This window comes from Megalobrama amblycephala, linkage group LG4 (genome assembly GCF_018812025.1).
Source record: "Megalobrama amblycephala isolate DHTTF-2021 linkage group LG4, ASM1881202v1, whole genome shotgun sequence".
In the NCBI taxonomy this organism is placed as follows: domain Eukaryota; kingdom Metazoa; phylum Chordata; class Actinopteri; order Cypriniformes; family Xenocyprididae; genus Megalobrama; species Megalobrama amblycephala.
In genome coordinates this window covers 20279419-20302803 of record NC_063047.1, presented here as the reverse complement: position 1 = coordinate 20302803, position 23385 = coordinate 20279419, and the positions used below count along the sequence as shown (strand labels likewise).

The window sequence follows — 23385 nt, the reverse complement described above, 5'->3', positions numbered from 1 at the left end:
TCCAAATAAAATGCCCAAATACAACATTTTTTGTGAAACAGACAATGGCCTCAGAATAAATGTAAGAATTGTAAACAGGATGTTTTTAATGACACTATAGTGAAATGTTTATTAGAAATGAATTATTGTGAAATGTTTGTAAAAATGCATGGTTGCTTTTACTTGTAAACACTAAAGATGAGTTCCACACTGTTTCAGTGTGTCCTGCTTGACAGTTATAGGGATATTTTGTTAAGGGTCATACCACGACTGTCTGCCATTTGATACACCTATGAGCAGAGCTCATAAAATACGCAGAACAGTCTCAAGACATGTTTATCCTTGTGAGACATCGCTCTTCTGTGGAATGCACTGGGGTCATTAAAGGATATAATTTCCATGACAGTCAGCAGTTACACTGAGAGTTTTGATGGACAGACATCTAGTTGTTCGAAGAGCAGAAATATGGACGTTCTGTTAAGCAATTAAAAAATCCATGTGCATAATTCAATCCAGAAGCGTTCAAAATATTCATTCTTTTGCTTGTAATGTTGTTCACCTTCTGAAAAAATATATTTACCATCACAAACGTTATAATCTTAGGAGCTGGATAACTGTTTGTGCAAAAAAGCTTGTACATAGAGACATAAATATTGTATAAATACTGTGAGGTATAATATAAAAAATGTAGTTATTTTGTAAAATCACTGAGGATAACAATTTGAGTTCAGATAAGATTATGAAATCCACATCAGACTCCAGAAGTTCATTCCGTCCTGAAAATGTCTCGTGATTGGCTCATTCAGCCCATGTGATATACATGTAGACTGGAATGCTCATGTCAAAGTTAAGCAAGTATTGCTTGTTACTTCAGCAAACCAGCTTTTTCCCAGCTTGTCGTTTTTTTTGCAAGATTAGTCCACGTTAAAGAGCACTGGTCTAGCCGAATCGAAACTTCGGCCAGTACTTGACTATCGGTCGATTCTTCTTTCCAATGTTGACTGCGACTTTTGGTATAGAGGGCTTTGATGGATGTGGAGGTGGTTGTTTTTCCTGCTCTTTGTCTGTTATCGAGAATCCTTGTTCAGTCTTTTCATGTAGGTTCATCCTCGGCAGAAAATGTGTAGACACGTGTTGTGACTTCACTCTCGGACTGGACCCCATTTTTGCTTTACCTCTCTTATTAAGTGCCACAAACCACTCTCTACCAGTGCGATGGTTCTTGTGGATCACTGAGGCGTACGTGTTGTAGCTGTTCTCCTGAAACCGCTCTCTGAACTTACAGTCATCTGTAAAGCTCTCCTGGGGAAAAGGACAGGAAAAGGGGGAATGAAATGATACAAAGATAGAAAATCAACAAGTTGTTCAGCCTGATACTGATACGCCTGTGCATGTTAATGGTTATGTTAATATATCTTGAATCTTGGCATTTAACGTAGACAGTGAGTGATACGAGATCCCTCTGATGATCTTTGTTTGTACTTCATCTAGAGTCCAGCTGCAATAGTGTTTATTTAGTGTAAGGTTTCCTCTAATATTTGTACATCTTACTTTTAAATGAGATATTTACTTAAACTTAGACTGCCTTTTCTAACCTTTTTCTGTAAGCTATCCAGCACATTTTTGAATGTGTGCATACAAATAAAAAATAAAATAAAATAAAATAAAATAAAGTATGATTGCATAGTTCACCATGGAATTAAATCACTCTTCTTAATTCAGACTAGCAGTTTGTATAATAGTAGAGACCACAAAACACCAGAGGACATGTTCAGTGTACCAGGCATAGTTCTTCTCCATCTAATTGCACAGACTGAGAAACAGAAAAAAAGAAACAAAAAACAGAGTGAATGCCTATTCTAATATTTAATATTTGTATGGATTCTGTACTGGTTTGGGCTTTGTTTTTTTGTATTGCAAGGATAGAGTTGGCAATGATGGTATTGTACGGAAGAGGATTAGGACCAAGCAATAATAAAAAAATAAAACCTTCTCGAGATTAAAGTTGTTAAATTTCATGTAAACTTGTGAGCATAGCTGTAATGGTTCAGCTTCTTATTTGTTTTAGTTTGAGTTTTACTGTATATTTAAGACTGTATACAGTATCAACATGGTACATTTGGTACATTTTTGTTTTGTTTTATAGGTGTCAATACTACAGAAGAGGATTAGGGCCAAGCAATAATAAAAAAATAAAACCATCTCGAGATTAAAGTTGTTAAATTTCGAGAAAAAAACTCGTTAAATTTCGAGAAAAAAGTCCAGATAAAATGTTGAGAATAAACTCAACAATCTCAACAGAGAACAAATCTCAACAAATTACGAGAAAAAAGTCGTTAAATTACGATTCTAATTTAATGAGTTTATTCTCAACATTTTATCTCGACTTTTTTCTCGAAATTTAACGTCATTTTTCTCATAATTTAACGAATTTGTTCTTGTAATTTAACAACTTTTTTTCTCGTAATTTAATGACTTTATTCTCAACATTTTATCTCGACTTTTTTCTTGAAATTTTACGAGTTTATTCTCAACATTTTATCTCAACTTTTTTCTCGAAATTTAACGTGTTTTTTCTCGTAATTTAACGAGTTTATTCTCAACATTTTATCTTGACTTTTTTCTCGAAATTTAACAACTTTAATCTCGAGATGGTTTTATTTTTTTATTATTGCTTGGCCCTAATCCTCTTCCGTAGTATTGACACCTATAAAACAAAACAAAAATGTACCAAATGTATCATGTTGATACTGTATACAGTCTTAAATATACAATAAAACTCAAACTAAAACAAATAAGAAGCTCAAAAATTACAGCTATGCTCATAAGTTTACATACCCCTTGCAGAATATTGTTAAAATTAAAAAAATCTAATAAAAATAAGATCAGATATTTTTATTACTTATTAAGATTATTAAGAAGCTTTTTTTTTTTTTTTTTTTTTTTTACAAATATTCCACAAGAATTTTTGATATAATCATTTACAACATTATCCTGTTCATAAATGTAATTAATTTGTTAATATATACTCATTGACCATTAACGACATTTGGCATCTTATGTAGATGTGTATGAGTCCCTCTATTGTCCTGAGAGGAAGCTGGATGTCAAACATCATATACAGCACATTGTGGGGAAAATGCTGGGAAATCAAAGAAATTGCTGGAACAGAGACTCATCCACAGCTATCAACAGGCAAACATTCATTGATGTTTGTGGAAACAACAGATAAATTCATGCATTATGCTGTATTGTGGAATATATGTAAATATCAGTTATCTCAAATACTGTATCTTCTTCATCATGGCAGCATTGAATAAAAAAATTAAACAAAAATGAGGATGATGATTCTTATTATTATCATTATTATTATTAATCTCTCTTATTAAAAAAAAGACAAATATTTAACAGACTAAGCAAAGGGGATATACACTTATGAGCACACAGTATCTGTAGGTGATCAGCTTTCGTATCATGCTTCAATTTGTACCACAGCAATAGACAGAGCCACAGCACATCAATAAAGCTTTAACACTTTGGGCACACAATAAGTAATTACTGTGCACACACTTTGTAGGATGCCACATTAGCAGCTGCTGGAGAGAGAACACTTTGTGGCCTGATTGAGTTAGCCCCTCATAAAGAGAGCTAATGAAAAGCAGCAAGCAGATTATAGACACTGAGCCCCAGAAAGAAGCATTGAGGGGGTTACAGGATAATTGCAAGCCTTGCTTTTATCTGCCAGCTCAAAGTCATCAAAACCGACTTTCCAATCAAAGATTGTGGTGACTGACAGAAGCAGAGCTTTGTTTGTGTGGGCTGAAAACTCATTAGGCTGTGAAATAACTTTATCCTTCCAAGGCAGAGGAAAGCAGGACACATGCTTTTTCGTTGGCAATCTATGGTTATGTACTGTGCAAACCCCTTCCCTTGGGTAGGGTTTTAGAAATGCAGCCATACCCTGACAAGACCAGACGTCCATTAGATCTCTCTCTAGTAAAAGCTCAGATGGTTCAATCACATGAAATCAAATCAACACTAGATAGCAGGCGTGAAGATAAGACTACTTCATTATTGGTCTGTTATTGTTTCTTCAACTTAGAGGTGCAATATGTACAAATTTTGCAGTAAAATATCCAAAAACCACTGGGCGAGTGTTATATATTTTGTTCACTTGAGTACTTACTAGGGGTGCAACAGTTCAAATTGCTCACGGTTCGGTTCGTATCACGGTTTTAAGGTCACGGTTTCGGTACGGTTCGGTATGTGTTATGTTTAGAGAAAATAGGACTACTGTCGAATAAAAATAAAGAAAATAAGAACAAAGAATCAAACTACAAGCAACATCACAAATAAGTACAATAAAGCAAATATTCAAATAAAATAAACAGTGCTTTTCAAATTTTTCAGGTATCTAACAGTAGTTCTCTTTTGCGTCTTGAAGGTTTAAATCAGCAAGGCTTAAACGAGTTTAGTTTAAACACAGATGGCAACGTGTGCTGTTCAGGTCTCACCTGCGCTCGCGCACTATCAACACCCGGGTGATGACGGCGTAAATGACTGGACATTAGAGCATACGACACTCGCAGTTAACAGTTTACAAAGAGTGACTGTTTTGTCCACGCATTTTGATTGTTGTTGTAACGTTTTGCGCATCCATCGACTGAAACATACATTAGCTGAACTCTGTCTGTCTGTTTTCCACGTTGCTATTTTAAACAAACCATATTAACCAATAGATGCATCGTCATTCGAGATGGACCGCGGTGCAAGTGTGTACCGAACCGTAAGTGGAGAACCGTATGGTTCGATTTTTTACCGAGAACCGTTGCACCCCTAGTACTTACAATATCCCAAATGTTTAAAACTATTTGTAAATCGTGAGAAAGTGAGGAGTCGCCTGTCAATTGGGTCATACCCGAATTACCCTCGGTTTCCAGTTTTATTGAACTGTGTGCACCACAAAGTATTAAGACACTTAAAGGTGCTACAGAGGATGTTTTGTTTTATACATTTTTGCAATATTACTTGAAACTGTCTTTCTTTTCTCTGACTATTTATTAGGTGCACTGAAAGGAATAATATTAATATACATCATCTGTGCACGAGGTAGGGCCTTAAAAACATCAGCCAATCGTTTACGCGATCATCGTGTAAACGATTGGCCCTCTGGCTTGTCAATCACTGCCATGACGTTCCTTGTGAGAGACGTGCGCGGCTGCGCGCTCCAGTAACTTTCCACACTCCACAGGCGCCGCATGCAATGTTTTTGTCAGGAGACAGGAGTAACAACTGCAGATTATGAGTTACCTGCGGTGAGTCCGACATAATGAATCCACTAACACGACACAGCGAATGCCGGTGGTAAACACTCGAGTTCCAATACTCGTGCACGAGTTTTGGGAGGCGTTCCCTTGAAATTTCAAAAACTCACTAACAGTCTTTGGTTTTTCAGTCGACGAAAAGATCCTCTGTAGCACCTTTAAAGGGTTAGTTCACCCAAAAATGAAAATTACCCCATGATTTACTCACCCTTAAGCCATCCTAGGTGTATATGATTTTCTTCTTTCAGGTGAATACAATCTGAGTTATATTAAACAATGTCCTGGCTCTCCCAAGCTTTCTAATGGCAGTAAATAGAGGATTTACTTTGTACTTTAAAGCCCAAAAAAGTACAACCATCCATCAAAAAAGATAACCACATGGCTCCAGGGGGTTAATAAAGGCCTTCTGAAGCGAAGCCATGCGTTTTTGTAAGAAACATATCCATATTTAAAACTTTAAAAACACAAATAATTAGCTTCTGACAGACAGCCGTATGCATCGATTTACGGCGAAAGAGTGAACTCTGACCTGATGCATGACGGGATGACAAATGCGGAAGCACAGAGGAGAGCAAAACAAAATGCTGGTCATGAATTATAAGTCTAAATTGAGAATTTTTAAAGAGGAATGTCAGAGGATTTCGATATAAGAGAAGAGGAGCTTGAGTTTGTTGCACAGCTCTATTTGATTGAACAGCGAGAGGCGTCAAAGCTTACGCTACTCCTACATCACGTAAGGGGTTACTCTTTTGGCGTAAGCCAGTTTTAAGTTTTTAAAGTTTTAAATATTGATAGTTTTCTTACACAGATGCATCACTTCTCTTCAGAAGGCCTTTATTAACCCCCTGGAGCTGTGTGGATCTCTTTTTTTGGGGGCTTTTTTGGGCTTCAAAATCTCATCCTCTATTTACTGCCATTATAAAGCTTAAGACAGCTAGTACATTATTTAATATAACTCCGACTGTATTCGTCTGAAAGAAGAAAGTCAAATACACCTAGAATGACTTGAGGGTGAGTAAATCATGGCATAATTTTCATTTTTGGGTGAACTATCCCTTTAAGCCTTACCTACAAATGTATGAATGTTTTGCATTATAGTAAATCAAACGGCCTTTAAGAAATATATTGGTTTGATATTTAATGCAATGAAATTCATACGTTTTAAAGTCTGAATTAAGTGAATTAAGTATTTTGTAAACAGCAGCATTATTAAGAATTTTGGCCTTACTTTCTAAAAATACATTTGGTGGGAAACTATATCATGTCTTTAATGAGGGTCAGTCCCAAATAAGAGGTCTTGCATAATTCCCAAACTCTGAAATAATAAAACTGTTCTGGTTTGCTGAAGAGTGCAGCAAAGCAGAAAATGGTGCCATTACAATATTTTCTAAACATGCCAGTCACAACTTGACCCACCATAACTTCACAGGGGCTCTCTCCCCTAAATGTGGTCATTTGCCCCAAAAACATCTGAACGTTTGTTTGATTAGGGTACATGGTTTTTGTCTTCTGGAAGTGCCTTATGACCTTCGTTTTAAACAGCAGCCAGCTGTTGAGGATACATCCTTTTATGACATTTTTTGGGGGTTCTTTCAAACTATGTTTGAGGAGATACAAGAAATCCCATATGTCTGTTGTTCGGTGTCTGAGAGCAGAAGACATTTTATTGTCAAGTCATGAACTTGTACAGCTGCTCGGCCTGTGTCTGTTCTCTGACAGCTTTCTTTCCGAATATTATCCACAAACAATCCTTTCTCAAGATTTCCCATATACTGTGGTACCGCCTCTGCATCACCAGCGTTATACTCTTGTAGACACAAACACAAGTCATTACATCTCGGATCTCGGATTTAATCCTGTTCGTAGTTGTTGCTGTATTATTCAGAGTTGTTTCCTTTATCTTTAGAGCATGAGAGCAAAATTAAATTAATTTGAAACACGCCCCTGGTCCTTGAGCAATTGCTTTTCATGGAATAGGAGACGTTTGCATCTCCGTTTCCCTCTTGGTTTCTCACCCGCTCCCTATTGTTTTCTCAATAAATGCAGTGACCTCTTAAGCTTTGCAAAGATTATGTTAGTAATGGCTTGCTGGGTAGGTCACACGGCATAATGTACATCTGTCTTCCTTGCCATTATCACAGCAATAAATTGCCACTATGAAAACATCTAAATATTAAATATGACAGACAGTGCAACAAAAATCAGACGCTAAGTCATTTGATACTCCTTTGGTTTGGCCGACTTGTCTACGGAGTGAAGTGCTTGGGGTTTAAAACCCAAGCTGACAGCTATTAAATAAGCCTGTGCAACTGTAGCTGGTCTGAGGAAATGAAACCCAATTCAAGTCTGACGGAGCCGCTGCAGCTGCTTTAATTACAGATGATGTCTGCAGCAGTTTGGAGGCTAATCCTCAGATTTATCAGACTACTTTATTATCCATCCCTTACGAGATTTTTTCTAAAATTGTAAAACTTTAATGTGAAGTTGGGTGCACATAAATACAGAACAATTTATATTTACATTTTTATATAAAAAGAACTTCATATTTTTATTCAGCAAGGATACATTTAATTATTTTTGTAACAGGAAAGACATTTATAATGTTACAAAAGATTTCTATTTCTAATAAATACTATTCTTTTAAACTTTTAGTTCATCAAAAAAAAAAAAAAAATTAATCAGCCCAATTTCAACTGTGATAATAATAAGAATTTTTTCTTGAACAACAAATCAGCATATTAGAATGATTTCTGAAGGATCATGTGACACTGAAGACTGGAGTAATGACATTTTGACATAATAAATTACATTTTAATTAAAATGTAATAATATTTTACAATATTACTGTTTTACTTTACTTATGGTGACAACAAGAGAATTTCAAAAACGTTAAAAAATATCTTACCGAGCCCAAGTGACCAAGTATAACTGCTAATAAAAATAAAATATGTAAAATGTAAAGGAGAAAGCCGAATAATGATAATGATAGATTGGTTGAATAGATGGGTTAGATTGAGTTTGGGGTTTTGTAGTGTCCCCTAAACTGATGATTTTTTCTCTCTCTCTCAAATGAAAGACAAATTAGGAAAAAAGGCAGTTCCTATTATACAAGAGTTTTAAAGCTGAAAATGAATATAGATTATTTCATATACTGTTTCTTTGTATGCATAAATCCCTATTCTTGCTGTTTGCATATCAAGTGCCCTTACAGCTGCCCAACTTTGTTTACACACATATCGATTCCCTTCCTCATCCTTGCAAGATTATCAACTACCCCAGACTCGTTTTAATCTGCTCTTCCCATTAACACATGCTAATAAGCTCAGCCTTCTATCAGACAGCCCAGACCCCTGCAAAGCCAGATTGCTCTGAAACTGCAGTGTGTCTCTCCACTGCTGTGTGCTGTACAAGTCTTTGTAGAGAGAATTTGCAAAGGCTCACAAACACCACAGTAAGCCGAGATTTCCTTCAAAAGTGTGTTTGGGGAGTTTGTTTAGCACATTTGGATTGGTCTGCATCCCCTTTTTTTAGTGGATATATGAGTTTATATTGTGCTAAAATAGTGTTGGATCAGACTCACAGTTGCATGAAGCCTCCCCCTCTTGTTCATGGCTAGAAATCGGTTGCTGAAAACCCCTCGGATCCCTATGACCCCTTGAGACACGGCAAAAAGCTCCAGCACACCTACAGATTGAGGAAAAACACATTGATTGCAGTGAAGACTGATGACCTTTATGTCCTAAAAGTCAAAGGTCAAACAATAGCTATGTTCAAACAGCAGCAGAATACAGTTGTAATTCCTGTTTGGAGTAATACATACTGCTATGTTTGTTTTGCATGTAATTATGCATAATTAATAGTTGTTACTATCGTAACTACATGTAACATACTGTATGTAACAGTGACACTAAAATAAAGTGTTACCAAAAAATGAACTAGAGTTTTTAGCTGCATATCTGGCAGGACAAAAGTAGGTGGTGTTAAAAAAAAACACATCTTAAAGACACAATATATAATCTTGATATTCTGTCATTATGGTTACAAGTATTATTCAAGGCTATCACAGGTTAAAGAAGAGGATTGAGTTCAGTTACAGTTCAAACACAGAGAATATTCTATTCACACCTGTCTGAATGTACACAACAATTTAAGAGTCACATCTGTTAGTAAATAAATTTAATTCCAAAAGCTGACTGTGTGAATTCAAGTCACCTTTATTTTTATAGCACTTTATACAATAGAAGGTAGGTCACAATAATGCACACTACATTAAATATGCAACAAATTCCAATTCTGCTGTAAAGCAGCAAGATAATGGTGTCATTATTCATGGTGCTCAATTCAGTTCAGTGATGATTCAGTTCAATAAGTGTGTAAAGTTCATTCATTATAAAACAAGTTCAATTCAGCTATAAGCATGCAGCAGCGACAGTGTTGTAATTCAGCTCGAGTCAGTTCAGTGTTGATTCAATTAACATAGCCTATTTGTCATGTCTTTTTTTATTAGTCAGGATATTAGATGCTTTTATACAGTAAGTAAAGAATAGCAAAAATACAACAACACATACTGTAAAACACACAGACATCATAAAAACAACCACCCAGAAAATGTGACTTCCTATTGCCAGTCAGGTTTGGGGTGCTATCATTTATATTGTTGCTTTCACATAGTTAAACTATACATGGTTTAATATTAAACTGACTGCATATAAAACTAGGCTGTTTTCTTTCAGAGAGATGTTTCAGGTCAGTGATGTTTGCTTTCTAAATATTCTGTCTGGCATATGGACTTAACACCCAGAGCCAAACTCATAACAATCCTTTTTTACTTTAATCTAATTTTCATCATCTGTTTTACAGTAGACCCTCTAAATAGACCAAGTACTATGGCATGTGCACCAAGCTATTCAACCATTAACAGAAATCTAGTGCATGGCATGTTAATGATGCCACTCACTCCAGCTTTCAGCTCACTAGCATTCTGATCTCAGCCGCTGCACCTGTTCCCCATACCTGTAAATAAACAAGCCGCTCCAAACAAGAGACTCCAAAGAGGAAGCACTGTAGTTTATCATTCATTCAGCCAGGTCAACCTGCAATAACAGTTACTTGTGTTCTGATGTTCTTAAAATTGGCTCAAGTATATTTGCACAGCTCATCAATAACCTGCTATGATTCTGTCTGTATGAGAATGAGCTTCTATATTACGCAAAACTGTTTTCAGTGATTACATTGGGTCATTTTAATAATTGATCAGCGTTTTGGATGTAAATTAGCACAGTGTCATTCGTATTGAGTATTGGTAAGTTTATTTATATCAGAAATAAATCAATCAGTCACTAATTTCTCCACAGTCTCACTCTCCACATAACCAAATGTTTGTAAGTCCATAAAGATATGGTAAATGATAACATACTTAACGGATTAGGTTCGTGACTCCCGTTGACTCTTCCATCGAGGTGAATCTGAAGGTGGAAACCTATTCCAACTCTACAGTACAGTCTGCCAGTCCTGCGCCCTGATACGCGCCCTTCCTCGACAAGTTGGTGCTCCAAATACGCGCGTTCAGATCCCGTAAGCACTGCAGAGCGAGGCAACTGAAAGAGGAGTAAAAGCAGGAGAGGAACGTTCATTCTTTCCAGAGAGCTGTCTGTGCGCGTGTTAGGCCACTTCCAGCATTTTGCTGTTGTTCCAGCGCTCTGAGGTAACTCGCTCTTTCACTGGTGGGCATTACCCTCGGCTGCAGGAGCTGGAGCAGATCTGCTGGCAAAGAGATATTTATATCACATATGATCTCACTGCTTGATGCGTGCCTGAGATGTGCAGGACGCTCTCTCTCATCCTCAATTTATATCGGACGAAACATTCACACCGCCCTGAGATCTGTACATTGTTGGAGATGCAGCTCCAACAGCGCGTCTGTGAACAGGAACATGCTTATAGAAATGCATACTTTAATACGTGCTTCAGTGAAAATTACATTTATTTGAGATGATAAAAACGATAAATCTGTTAGAAATCTAGTTTAAAACACGTGGCAAGTTTTTAAAATGTTAGCTGTGTTGAATAAAACGTTTAGATCAATAGCTCCAGATAAATGTATTTAATGTCAAGTGGTGTGAAGTAAAAAGTACGAAATTTTACATAGAATAGGCTGCACGTGATTTGGCTACATAACTTTTCATGCTTTCACATAGCCTATCATCATTTTTAATTGGTTTGGTGACTCCATTTGACCTGATCAGAACGTTCCTTTTCATTAATAAGGTGATATATTACAGATTATATATATATTATATAATCTTAATGACCTTGACATCGGTTTCCATGTTTTTTGAATTTCTTGTCTCGTGACAAACATGGCGTTTTGATTTTGAAAAAATAATAATATAAGGGAATCTTTCCACTCCTTATATTTTTATAAGATTAACAAAGGATTTTTGCCACTGATAAAACATTATACTGATAAAATGTGCACAGTTACCATCTAGATATTTTTTAAAACTCCATATAATATGATTTTTAATACTGCAAACATGTTTATGTAAGAAGTCTCTTTATAGCCTGACGAAATGAATTTTTGTATGGGCCTTACGAAGAAATTAATCCGAAAAAGAGCTTCACTTCAATTGAATGACCCACATACATACTCCTTCTTTATTTTAAGCACGAGGGAACATGTGGACATTGGGTGGACTGTGGACGAGCAAATACTTTATGACTGGATGAGAAGCTATTGTCTGGATGCTGTCTATCCAGAATGCTTAGAGGTTCTAATGCAACTCTGTAGTTTTGCGCACGAGCCTCATGAACGTGTCTGCCACACAGACAGTATTGGAAATTCTGAGCACAGATTCTTATTGGGACAAGCAAGCAACAAAACTTAAAATATGTAAATATAAATTTCACGATATAGCCTATGTGTATGAACCCAATGAACTCAGCAGGTGAAAAATGGAAACTTTACAAGAAGTAGGTACACATCTGTGAAATCTTGCTATTTTAAAAACGAATGGTAGGTAAAATGGACGGCATCCCTTAAAATTCAATGTGAGGTTTTCAAGAATGTCTTTGAAAAGGTAAATTATATGTTTGTACTCTTTGCTAATTGGCATAATGCCAAGCTGTTACATGGATTAATTTCATGTAGCACATGTTAATGACAACACAGAATTAATCAAAATGTATTATCCAAATGAACAGTATGTTACAATTTCATTGGAGCCTTTGAAAGCCTCTCAGTTTGTTTTTTCATTGGCTCTCTAATAATTAAACAATAGTGGTGTCCAGGCCAGTTGTTTTAATATTGCTATGCCTGCTGAGAGAAAAGCAGCACTACACATTTTCTGTTTAAAGGGCCGCACAGTGGGAATTTCACTGTTCCTTTTAAAATGTCTGAAACATGAATTTCAATCATCTACACACAATTTAATTGCGACATTCTAGACATGCCTGTTCAAAATCTGGAAAGGACGTCTTTGCAGTTTTACCATTTTTATAATGACATCGGTAACCAAAAACATTTGCTTTTTGTATGATGCTTCATTCCTGCCAGTAGGCCTTAGTATAATTTCAAGATGACTTAGTAAATTGCACCTTTAAGGGAATATTATAAATAGCACAGTCTAAACTGAGGCCCTTTATGCTTATTTGAAAAGTGAGCACAAACCATCTAAATACAAGATCACTGAGGTTTTAAGGTATAGAAATACTCACATAAATACTGTTATGGTCAAATTTTGCATTTATTTGTATTATTATCATAGCAATTGAAGCTAATGAGATACAGTACACTTGCATGCCATTGTGAGCAATTAGCTGAGCAATCTGTTGCGACAAGGCTCACATAATGGTATATGCTCTTGTTCTCTTATATATGCATGAATTTCCTAGAGCATTTTGCTCACAGAATCTTGAGTTACCTTTAAGATGTGATGGCAGCCTTCAGTAATTTGAAAGGAATGTGTTCTGAAAACATTATGAACTTAATCACTAGATAAATGACTTGAGACATGGAGGTCTGTGATGTAGTCTCCTCTTTGTTTCACTTGCTGCACAACATGGATTGATCACTTTAATGTAAACAGTGCAGAACTGTTTACCTCCCAAATTGTAAAGGCCATTTGTTTGTGTTGGACCCTCCAGTAACTGCAGTGAGGTAATATCCCAGATGAGTATAAACACCAATGATCCTGATTGATTCATCAATGATCCTGGCTTTTAACAACTTTGTAGTATCATGTAGGTTTTTCTCTCCCGGGGAAGAATCATTTGTTACCGTTTCGGCACAAGTGATCATTATCTGTGAATTAAGCTTTTGAGTAACAGGGGAGGAGATGAGTTTTCAGGTACTGCCACGAATGACAGCGTCTGGACAGTGTTAAGGCTGTCTGACCCATTTAAAGATTGCTATTCAAGAATTATGTCTGTTGGCTGATGGTTGTTAGCTCACATTTGGCAAATTAGCAATATTGGTTGTACATTCCTGGAAAAAAGAGGTTCAGTGGGGTTCTATATAGAACCCCTAGTGTTCTTGACTGATATGCCAAAAAGTTTCTATATAAGGAGAAATGTGTTAAATTATTGCATAATACTTTCATGTTTAACAGGTTATGTATTTTTTTTTCTTTCTAGTAATAAAGTATGTTATGAGATGTTTAATTCATAACATTTAATCAAATTGAAAAATTAATTCAATAAAAATAAGTTCCGTATATCGATTATAAAGTATTGCTAATGACCTATAAATGGTTTAGCTCCTGTGTACTTAACCGATCTTCTATCGCCCTACAATCCTTCACGCTCTTTAAGATCACAAAACTCTGGACTTCTGGTTGTACCTAGGATATCTAAGTCCACTAAAGGAGGGAGAGCATTTTCACATTTGGCTCTGAAACTCTGGAATAGCCTTCCTGATAATGTTCGGGGCTCAGACTCGCTCACCCAGTTTAAATCTAGATTAAAGACGCATCTCTTTAGCCAAGCATTCACATAATGCATCTCATATCAGATCAATTGCACATGACTATCTTTGCTTAATGTTATGAACAGCAGCTACGCTAATTATTCTCCATTTGCTTTTCTGTTTTGCCTCAGGACACCCGTCCCAAGGTGACTAGAGAGGACTTCAGCTTCAGTTTGGATCCAGCCTCTTAAGAAGACCTCAGATGACCAACACCTATGAAGAGACGGCGCCAACTCCTGCGAGGACTTCAGAAGACGCAATCATCTGGATCAACATGCACATTGCACAATTTCTATATCCTAATTATTGTTAATGTAATTCATTTTTCCAGGAGCTCATTGCTTCTACGTTCAGTTAAACTGCTAACAGTGATTGTAAATTAATTGCCTAAATTATTACATTATTTGCTAACTGCATTCTTTAAATTGTAATGTTTGACATTTTGACATGATTGACACAAATTGACATGCATTCTCTGTAAAGCTGCTTTGAAATGATATGTATCGTGAAAAGCGCTATACAAATAAATGTGAATTGAATTGAATTGAAAATGATCTCATGATGGGAACCCATTTCTTCTACTGTCATTTTGGTTTCTCTTTATTGAAAGGTTATGTTTTTAAAAAGTTATGTGTTTGTGGTATATTAAACTGCAAACGTTTTTTAATAAGCAGTCATGTATTATGAATTCAATGACTTGCTTTATGTTTTATATAATGTGGAAGCTAATATACGGGGGGAAAAAACTTTAAATTCCATTAACAGTAACATTTAAGAGATGAAACTTCTTTAAAATAAAAAGATGTTTCCTAATTTCCCACTACACGTGATTTGTGTTGTTTTACAAGCTCTTTTACAGCCCGCTGATTTGGGAATTACTGTTATTTATTTTTAAGTGACAATGTGACAAGGTAGTTTCCGTTTGCTTGAGGGTGTTTCTCTGATGATTTATGTAGATTTCCTATTGGAATAACAATCAAGTTGAGTATGTGTTGTGACCCCAGAACCACTTTCTCAACTTTAGTCCTTTGTGAACGTGCCCACAGCTGAAACATTCCACCACAGCAAGGCGGAACAAGAGAGAAGGTTTATGCTCTCCGTCTTGAGGTTTTCTCAAACCAGAGACATATTTTTGAGCTGTACTCTAAGGGTCAAATATTCTCACCCTATTCCCTCCTCCCATTCCTGAGTTGTAGCATGAGGCGACGTGAAAATGGCCACACATTTCAAACACGTCCTTTCAAAACAGCCCACAGATCAGCCAAGCATTTAATCTGTAATAGATCTAAACATTTGCTTTGGACAAAGTAGTCCCTCATTCATTTATGAGAAAGCCAGCACTTTGTTTTTGCAAAGTGTCCAAGGGCATTTGGTGAGGAACAAAGAAGCACCTGTTCACTTGTTACAGACAGAGTTGCCTGTCAGTGAGCTCTGAAATCGCTGACGAGACGCTGTCAGTGTAGAGCGATCAGTACCTACTGACAGATTTGGCAAGATAAAAGCGAGCAGGGTAAGCTCTGTTTCCCCCCTCGCTAGACACACCAGTCAGAGGTATAAATGAAATGTTACCAATGTACTTTTAAAAAGTGTCAGTGAGTATCATCAGTGAAGTTTGCCTATGTTTGATCTGTTACTGCAGCAAATGATTATGGATAATTAAATGCATCATTCACCTTTCTAATAGTTATATAATAGTTTGATTACTCAAAAAGTTGGTGTAATCGCATGTGTATTTCTTATACAAAATAATGTGTGTATAATGGTAATAAACATTAGCAAACTCCAATATTATTCTATTTTAATATATAAATCAATATATAGCCTATAAATAACATGAAATATTTCAAGTGCTTAGACATTTTATATACATTATTTATATTACTTACACACAATACATTATTCATGTGCAAAGACAGGGAGACCATGCTTTTGCCCCGAAACTCTGGAATAATTTTCCTCTATATACCTTATTTTCCAAAGAAACAAGCGCGCCGCCATCTTTGGAATATTGTCTTTGAACTTCCGTTTTTGCGGTAGCCCTGTATATTTTTATAGCATCGCTGTTGAAGAAAAATTATCGGGTGAAGTGTATTTACTTGTTGTAAAGTTAATGAAAGTTATCATGAGCATTGTAATGTTTAAAGCAGATGTCTTAACTAATCTCAGTAGACCGGGGAGATTTTAAAATGAGCAGTTCATTCATAAATAAGATCGCTGTGGAAATACAAACCGGAAGTCAAAAGACAACGAGCACAGCGCTGGAAAGGGGCGGGGCTACATAAGGTTAGGCAGGCCCAAACACTCTCTGCTTTTATCTGCTATTTAATAAAAAAAATAAAAATTAAAAAAATAAGTTGCAGGGGTCATCTCACCTCACCCTATATATTTACATTCATGTAAAAAAATAAATAGCCTACAAAAACTTTTTAAAAATGTCATTTTTCAAATATACATATTTGAATATACATAAAATAAGGTAGCTACACATATATTTATTTATTGCAATATATAATATTTTTTAAATTGTTCAGATATGTATTTATATATATTTTACATTGTTATGTTCAAGAAATACACATTTCGATTATAGAAAACCTGGTGTCCGACGGGTATTTCAGAAACTTCTGATCTACTGGGATTTGCACGCACAACCATTTCTAGGGTTTACAGAGAATGGTTAGAAAAAGAGAAAATATCCAGTGAGCGGCAGTTCTGTGGGCGAAATGTCTTGTTGATGGCAGAAGTCAGATGAGAATGGCCAGACTGGTTTGAGCTGATAGAAAGGCGACAGTACCTCAAATATCCACTTGTTACAATCAAGGTATGCAGAAGAAACTCTGAACGCACAACACGTTGAGCCATGAAGCAGATGGGCTAGAAGACCACACTGCCACTCCTGTCAGCTAAGAACAGGAAATTGAGGCTACAAATTTGCACCAGCTTACCAAATTGTTAGTTTTTCCTATCTTCTATTGTTCTGTGAATCACAAAAGAAGAATTTTCAGTGTTTTTTAGAATATTGGAAAAATGGTGCATGGATGGATGGGTCTTGTTTTCTGCTGCAACATTCAGATGATAGAGTCAGAATTTGGTGAAGACAACATGAAGGCATGGATCTATCCTTCCTTGTATCAACGGTTCAGGCTGATTGTGGTGTAAAACTGTGTAGGATATTTTCTTGGCACACTTTAGGCCCTTTAGTAACAATTAAGCATTGTTTAAACACCACAGCCTGCCTGAGTATTATTGCTGACCATGTCCATCTTCTGATGGCTACTTCTAGCAGGATAACGTGCCATGTCACAAAGCTCAAATCATCTTGAGCTGGTTTCTCAACTGGTTTCTTGAACATGTCAATGAGTTCACTATACTCAAATGGCCTCCACAGTCACCAGATCTCAATCCAATAGAGCACCTTTAAAATGTGGTGGAACGGGAGATTCGTCATCATGGATGATCAGCCGACAAATCAAGCTGTGTGCCATGTTACTGAGGCTTTTTTTCTCCCCTTTGGGTAGCTTCTATCTCATTCATCCACTCCATGTCAATCAAGCACAATACATGCATTCTTATATTTGAAGTTTAGTGTAGACAGTGTTTTGTTGGAAATCGTGACCTATATTTATATTCATGCAAAATGGGTTGTACAAGACAAACTTTGCAATGTTAAACAAAGAAAAATGTTATGCAACAACAATGAAGCACTAGTACACTAGAATTACATTTTTTAAAAAGAAAGTATTTATCAACATCTTACACTTGTCTAATCCTTTGTTTGGAATATGCACTGCATATACTGCATATACAGATGTCTTCAACTTGATTATAGGAAAAACATGTTAAATTTTAAATTTTAACATGTTTCTCCTATTATAAAGTTGAAGACATCTGGGGCTGGTTGCAAAAACTTCTAAGACTGGTAATAAACTTTTTAATGTCAGTTACATAAAAATGTATATCTGTTTAATTTGAAAGGGAAAAGTGAGACTGATTGCCCTTTGGTTAACTGCTACTTAGTCAAACAAGTTCTTAAGTTAATATGCAACTATGCTACGTTTATGCAACTGGCACCAGAAGACAAAGCTGATACCTAATATATGTGACATATAAGAGAATAATCAGCCCTTAGTATCCTGAGTTTAGAGAAAGCTCTGTCAGAACGATAGCCTTGTGGGCAGCACATCAATATTGAAGCACAGCAACACCTCAGACAGCACAAGTTTGAGTCCCATGGTACTTTCCTGCACCTGTTACCTTCTCGCCTCTCCCATAGTTTCATGTCTCTCATCATACGGTCCATTAAAGGTGAAAAACCCCAATGTCATCCCAATAAAAAAAAAAAAAAACAACCTCTGAAAATATTTTTATAATAGAGTCTTGAAAGGGATTACAGCAAGAAAATAAAGAGATCTCTCCTTTCTCATTTTGGACTCCTTTCTCTCAGAACTTTCTCATGTCTCAGTTGTGTCTACTTTTATTTCTCCTAAGGCATTTTAGGATAAAAATCTGAGAGACTGTTGAGAGATATATGAGAATCACAGCTAAGTCTCTTCCACCATTCTCTCAGTTTTGACTCTTTTTCTCTCAGAAATTTCTCATGTCTCATTTCTGTCTACTCTTATTTCTCCTAAGAAATTTTAGGAGAAACATCTGAAAGTGTGTTGATACTAAAATGAGGGATATACGAGAATCACAACTAAGTCTCATGAGCTTAGGAAAAGCAACCACTGAGCAATACATTTTTCCCCTTGGGGGAAATCGAGTTGTTATCGAGTTTCGACCCGATAGCAAGGCGTACCTAATAAAGTGGCTGGTGAGTTTATAACTTTTATGACATTTCACACAAGGGAAAAACATAATTTATCCTTTTTTTCTGTAGTTTGGAAATTTAGAACAGTATAACATGAATGTATCACATTATATTGTTAAGAATTTTAACAAAATCACCAATTTTATTTTAGTTACACATATGTACTGATGTGAGCTAAGACATATTCCACCTCCTCTTTGAGCTTGTCTCTTATTGACCACCTACTGTGTAGCCTCTGAAAAACCTCAAATGTTCAACAACAGCCCTTTTCCAATACATCATCCACATCTGCTTCTCTCTGGACTCTCTGCATCTTCCTTTGAGTGCCAGGCTTTTGCACCAGCCTCCATTCCTCCAGGTCATGGTTGGGGCTACGGAAATTGCTGGACTCTCTGATGTAGTCCCATATCCCTCTTGTGGACTAGAGAAATACATCTTTTGAAGTCTTCCCATCCTCCCCCTTCTTTTCTCTCTCTCGCTCTTATTCCTATCTAGTAAAACCAACAAACAGTCACCATTTCCTCCCTCACACCAATCAACAGGGAGTTTCCTGTGCACTTCCCGTGGCATAAATCCACCTTCAGGCCTACCTGACTGCTCTGGCTCAAGGCACAGTAATCAGAGCTGGACACTCAAAATGCCTGCGCAGCATTGAAAGATTAGTTCCGTATAGTTTTACAGTGGCTTTCCGAAGGACTATATTTTACTTCTGCGCTTAAAGCGGCCTCTCTCTCTCTGAGAGCAGCACCCTGTGCACTCTGACAAATGGTCCAGAGCAAGAAACAACAACAAACCTTGTGGTAGTCAAGATAAAATGTGTGACCTGTACACTGCTTTCGTAAAGCATACAGCTTGTTCCAGTTAATGACCTGGCATGACCCAACAACGACAACGTGATGGTGCTGGTGTCTGTATTAACAGTGCATGAATGACTGGTACATCTTTTGTCCGGTTGCATAATTTATGTTCGATTGCGGTTCACCCCGTAGCCTTAGCGGAGCGAACAACAGCTGTGTCCGACATTGTTAGCGGCTGAGCTACTGACACCTGCGTGCTCAGTATAACTGTAACTATGGAATGTGAACAAGAGCGGTTTGCTTTGATTTCATATGCATGCAAAATATAAATCTACTTCTAAAAAAAAATGTGGCTCATAAGCATCGAAGATACAGTTACATGATCAATTCATTCACTGTAATCTCATTTTCAGCACATTAATGTCATTCTTCTACTAGAAATAGGAGGAAGCCACTTAAAGCGATAGTTCACCCAAAAATGAAAATTCTGAAATTCTTTATATTCATGTTGTTGACCTGTGTAAGACAAAAAAGGATATTTTTTTAACATTGTTTTTGTCCATTAAGAAAAACCAAACATTGTTCAAAAAAAGTTCAAAATATCTTTTGTGATTCACAGGAAACACTACAACAAGGTTCAATTTGTTAGCATTAGTTAACTACATTAGGTAACAAGAACTAAAAGTCACACTTTAGATTAGGGTCTAGTTTTCTTAACTAACTATTAACTATGATTTTGCCTCAGTAAACTACTAATTACTGCTTATTAATAGTTAGTAAGGTAGTTAAGTTTAGGAATTGGGTTAGGATGTAGAATATGGTCATGCAGAATAAGGTATCAATATGCGCTTTATAGGTAATAAACAGCCAATATCCTGGTAATATGCATGCCAAAAAGCAACTAAAGTTGCATCTGTTAATATTGTTTAATGGTACTAAGCTAACATGAATTAACAAAGGAGTTGTATTTTTATTAACTAACATTAACAAATATTAATAATAACTGTAACAAAATAAATGCTTGATGTTAGTTAATGCATGAACTAACGTTAACTAATGAAACTTTATTGTAAAGTGTTACCAAGGATTTTTTTCATGAATTTTAATTTTTTTGAGTGTCATCCAAAATCATTTTTGAGCAAAATCATCCGTTAATATCAAAAAATGTGTTTGATATTGTATGATTGTTGGTTGAAATACCCTAAAACAAAATATTTAAGGTATATAAAAGAGAGTCAGCAGAAGATCTTGAGATCAAATCAATTGATAATCTGTTTCTCTTTACTCGAAGATTTAGTGTATGACCCATGAAGGACAAGTTTGAAGAGAAGAGACAGGTGCAGTTTACATTGCCCACTCTCAGATCTGTCTATTACTCTCAGTAATGCTTAGAATTTGCAAGGCAGACGCACAGAAGACAGGTACAAACAGTTGAGGAGGACAGAGATCATGCTAAGTGCAAAAGCATGTCTATAAAGTGAATCTGTTCATCTTTGAAGTGAACGCTAAGTGTAAATTTGTCCATGTCAGCGCGGAGGAAGATTGAATGTGTGCTGCTTTAAAATAGCAGGCTGTTGTGTAGTGCTTTTTTATATAGATAGGTTCAACCAATGGTATGACAATCTAATTCATGGAATAAACAGGCTTTTAAAAATAGAATTAACTGTTAAAGACAAATTAGATGTTCAAACAAACATATATATATATATATATATATATATATATATATATATATACAGTCAAATCAAAATTTATTCAGACACCTTGAACATTTCATTCATTAATTCAGTTTATTCACTATAAAAATGGTAATAAAATATGACAAGATCTGTGTCAGAAAAAAATTGATCTTAATTATGTCAGATAACACTTAGGCAAAACATGGTCAGGTCAAAGTGTCTGAATAATTTTTGGTTCCAAATTTGTATCAGTTTTACTGGAAGTCCACTGTATGAAGAATTTTTGGGTATAATATGTCACAGTTTACTTTATTTTAAATGAACTAGTGTCCTGCACCCACTAAAAATATATCAAAAATCAATCAAATTTTGGTTTGACTGTATATATTAATCATGCTAATTGCACCACATTATGGAATATTTGACTCTTATTTGATCACAGCATTCATCGGTCTGATATTTCCTAATATTTTCCATCTTCTATGCAATGCTGAGTCAAACCATGGACTAATTTATTAAATTATTAAAGTCTGCATGAAACAGATGATGCAATCAACTTTTCTTCCCTATTGTGGCGTATGTCCGAATGAAACAACATCTCGAACAAGAAAATATAGGACTGGACTTAAAAATATATATACTGTATATATTTAGTATAATATATATTTTAAAAAATAATGACGTGCATGGATTTCTAATAAACATTCACTGTAAAAAATAAAAAAATAAAAAAAACAATTTGTCGAAGTTGTAAATAAAACAAGATTACTGGACTGGAGAATGCTATTTCAGTCTTTCTACTTTTCAATATTTATTTAATAAGTTATTCGCTATTTCTTTGTAATTATTTATGAAATTTACAATTGTAATATTCCACTAAAACAACAGCACCAACAACAAGAATTGTCAGTTTTGATTTCATGGCAACTTACTTTAATATTTGTTGCAATGTTTTTGTTGTTAAGCTGACTATTTTGTACACTGTGTACAAAATAATGTTTTATGCAGCAAGATAATTTTGTATGAAAAGATATTTATTTGGTAAGTAGCGATTTGCAAAATTACACAGGTTGGCCTGTTATTGTTTGGAGGAATGCAAACAGTAAATCAGCAGTTATAAATCATGCATTTGGCTTTCTCGTCATGATCTCGGATGTCACTGCATCGTTAGTGTGAATAATCTATAAATACATCACTCGTGCATACTGTTTGAGATTGGTGTGTTTCACACAGATCTATTTTGATGCAAGGGCCCCATTGCCAAGATGTTACAGAACAACAGGAAGATGAAGGGAAGAGACAGATGCAGGAAGAGCGTTTCACCATAGGACACAATCACACGTAAAGTATGAGAAGCGGGCCAGCTAGGTTAGCCAAGGGTGACCACATTGGCCACATGTGAGAGGGGTATAAACTGAGACTGACGAGAGGTGCTGAGTGATACCGTGACAAATGTAACTGGAGATTATGAAGGTACGGATGACTCCGGTCACAAAACATGGGTCAGGCAATAAATATCTTCACCAAGTATAAGTGACTATCATCATCTCCCAGGCCATTACCTCATATTTTGGACTTAATTCTTTGATTGGGAAAGTTTTTTTATTTTATTTTTAGGTCCACCTGTTAAATTGCTATCATTTTGAATCAAAGTTCGGTGCCTAATAAGTGTTTTTGTTTTGTTTTTTCTTCTTTTTTTCAGAAGGCCACTTTATATATTCAGTAGTGGCCTAAAATTATGTCCAACCTAGGAAAATTTAAATCTTCACCCTTTATTAAAATATTTTTAAAAAATTGTTACCGATTTCATAAGCATATTGTATAGTTGTGC

At 35.8% G+C, this 23385-nt stretch overlaps 1 protein-coding gene across 1 annotated transcript; it reads right to left on the bottom strand.

Annotated features, from left to right (window-relative positions):
• Positions 1–7: 7 nt before the first annotated feature.
• On the bottom strand, positions 8–14078 carry fgf5 (fibroblast growth factor 5). The gene is made up of 3 exons (XM_048188183.1): positions 10720–14078; positions 8884–8987; positions 8–1281 (listed from the first exon to the last, which is right to left on the bottom strand). Exons 1-3 carry the CDS (start codon positions 10934–10936, stop codon positions 919–921), a joined length of 684 nt encoding a protein of 227 aa, XP_048044140.1. The 5' UTR covers positions 10937–14078; the 3' UTR covers positions 8–918.
• Between the last annotated feature and the right edge of the window lie 9307 nt (positions 14079–23385).

Excerpts from the sequence above, each read along its gene's own strand:
- fgf5 (XM_048188183.1), bottom strand. The coding sequence starts at position 10,936 with ATGAACGTTCCTCTCCTGCTTTTACTCCTCTTTCAGTTGCCTCGCTCT. Across the intron at positions 8,988-10,719 it reads TCACGAACCTAATCCGTTAA|GTGTGCTGGAGCTTTTTGCC; the intron begins GTATGTTATCAT and ends CTCAATCTGTAG. Across the intron at positions 1,282-8,883 it reads GGGGGAGGCTTCATGCAACT|GAGAGCTTTACAGATGACTG; the intron begins GTGAGTCTGATC and ends CCTTTTCCCCAG.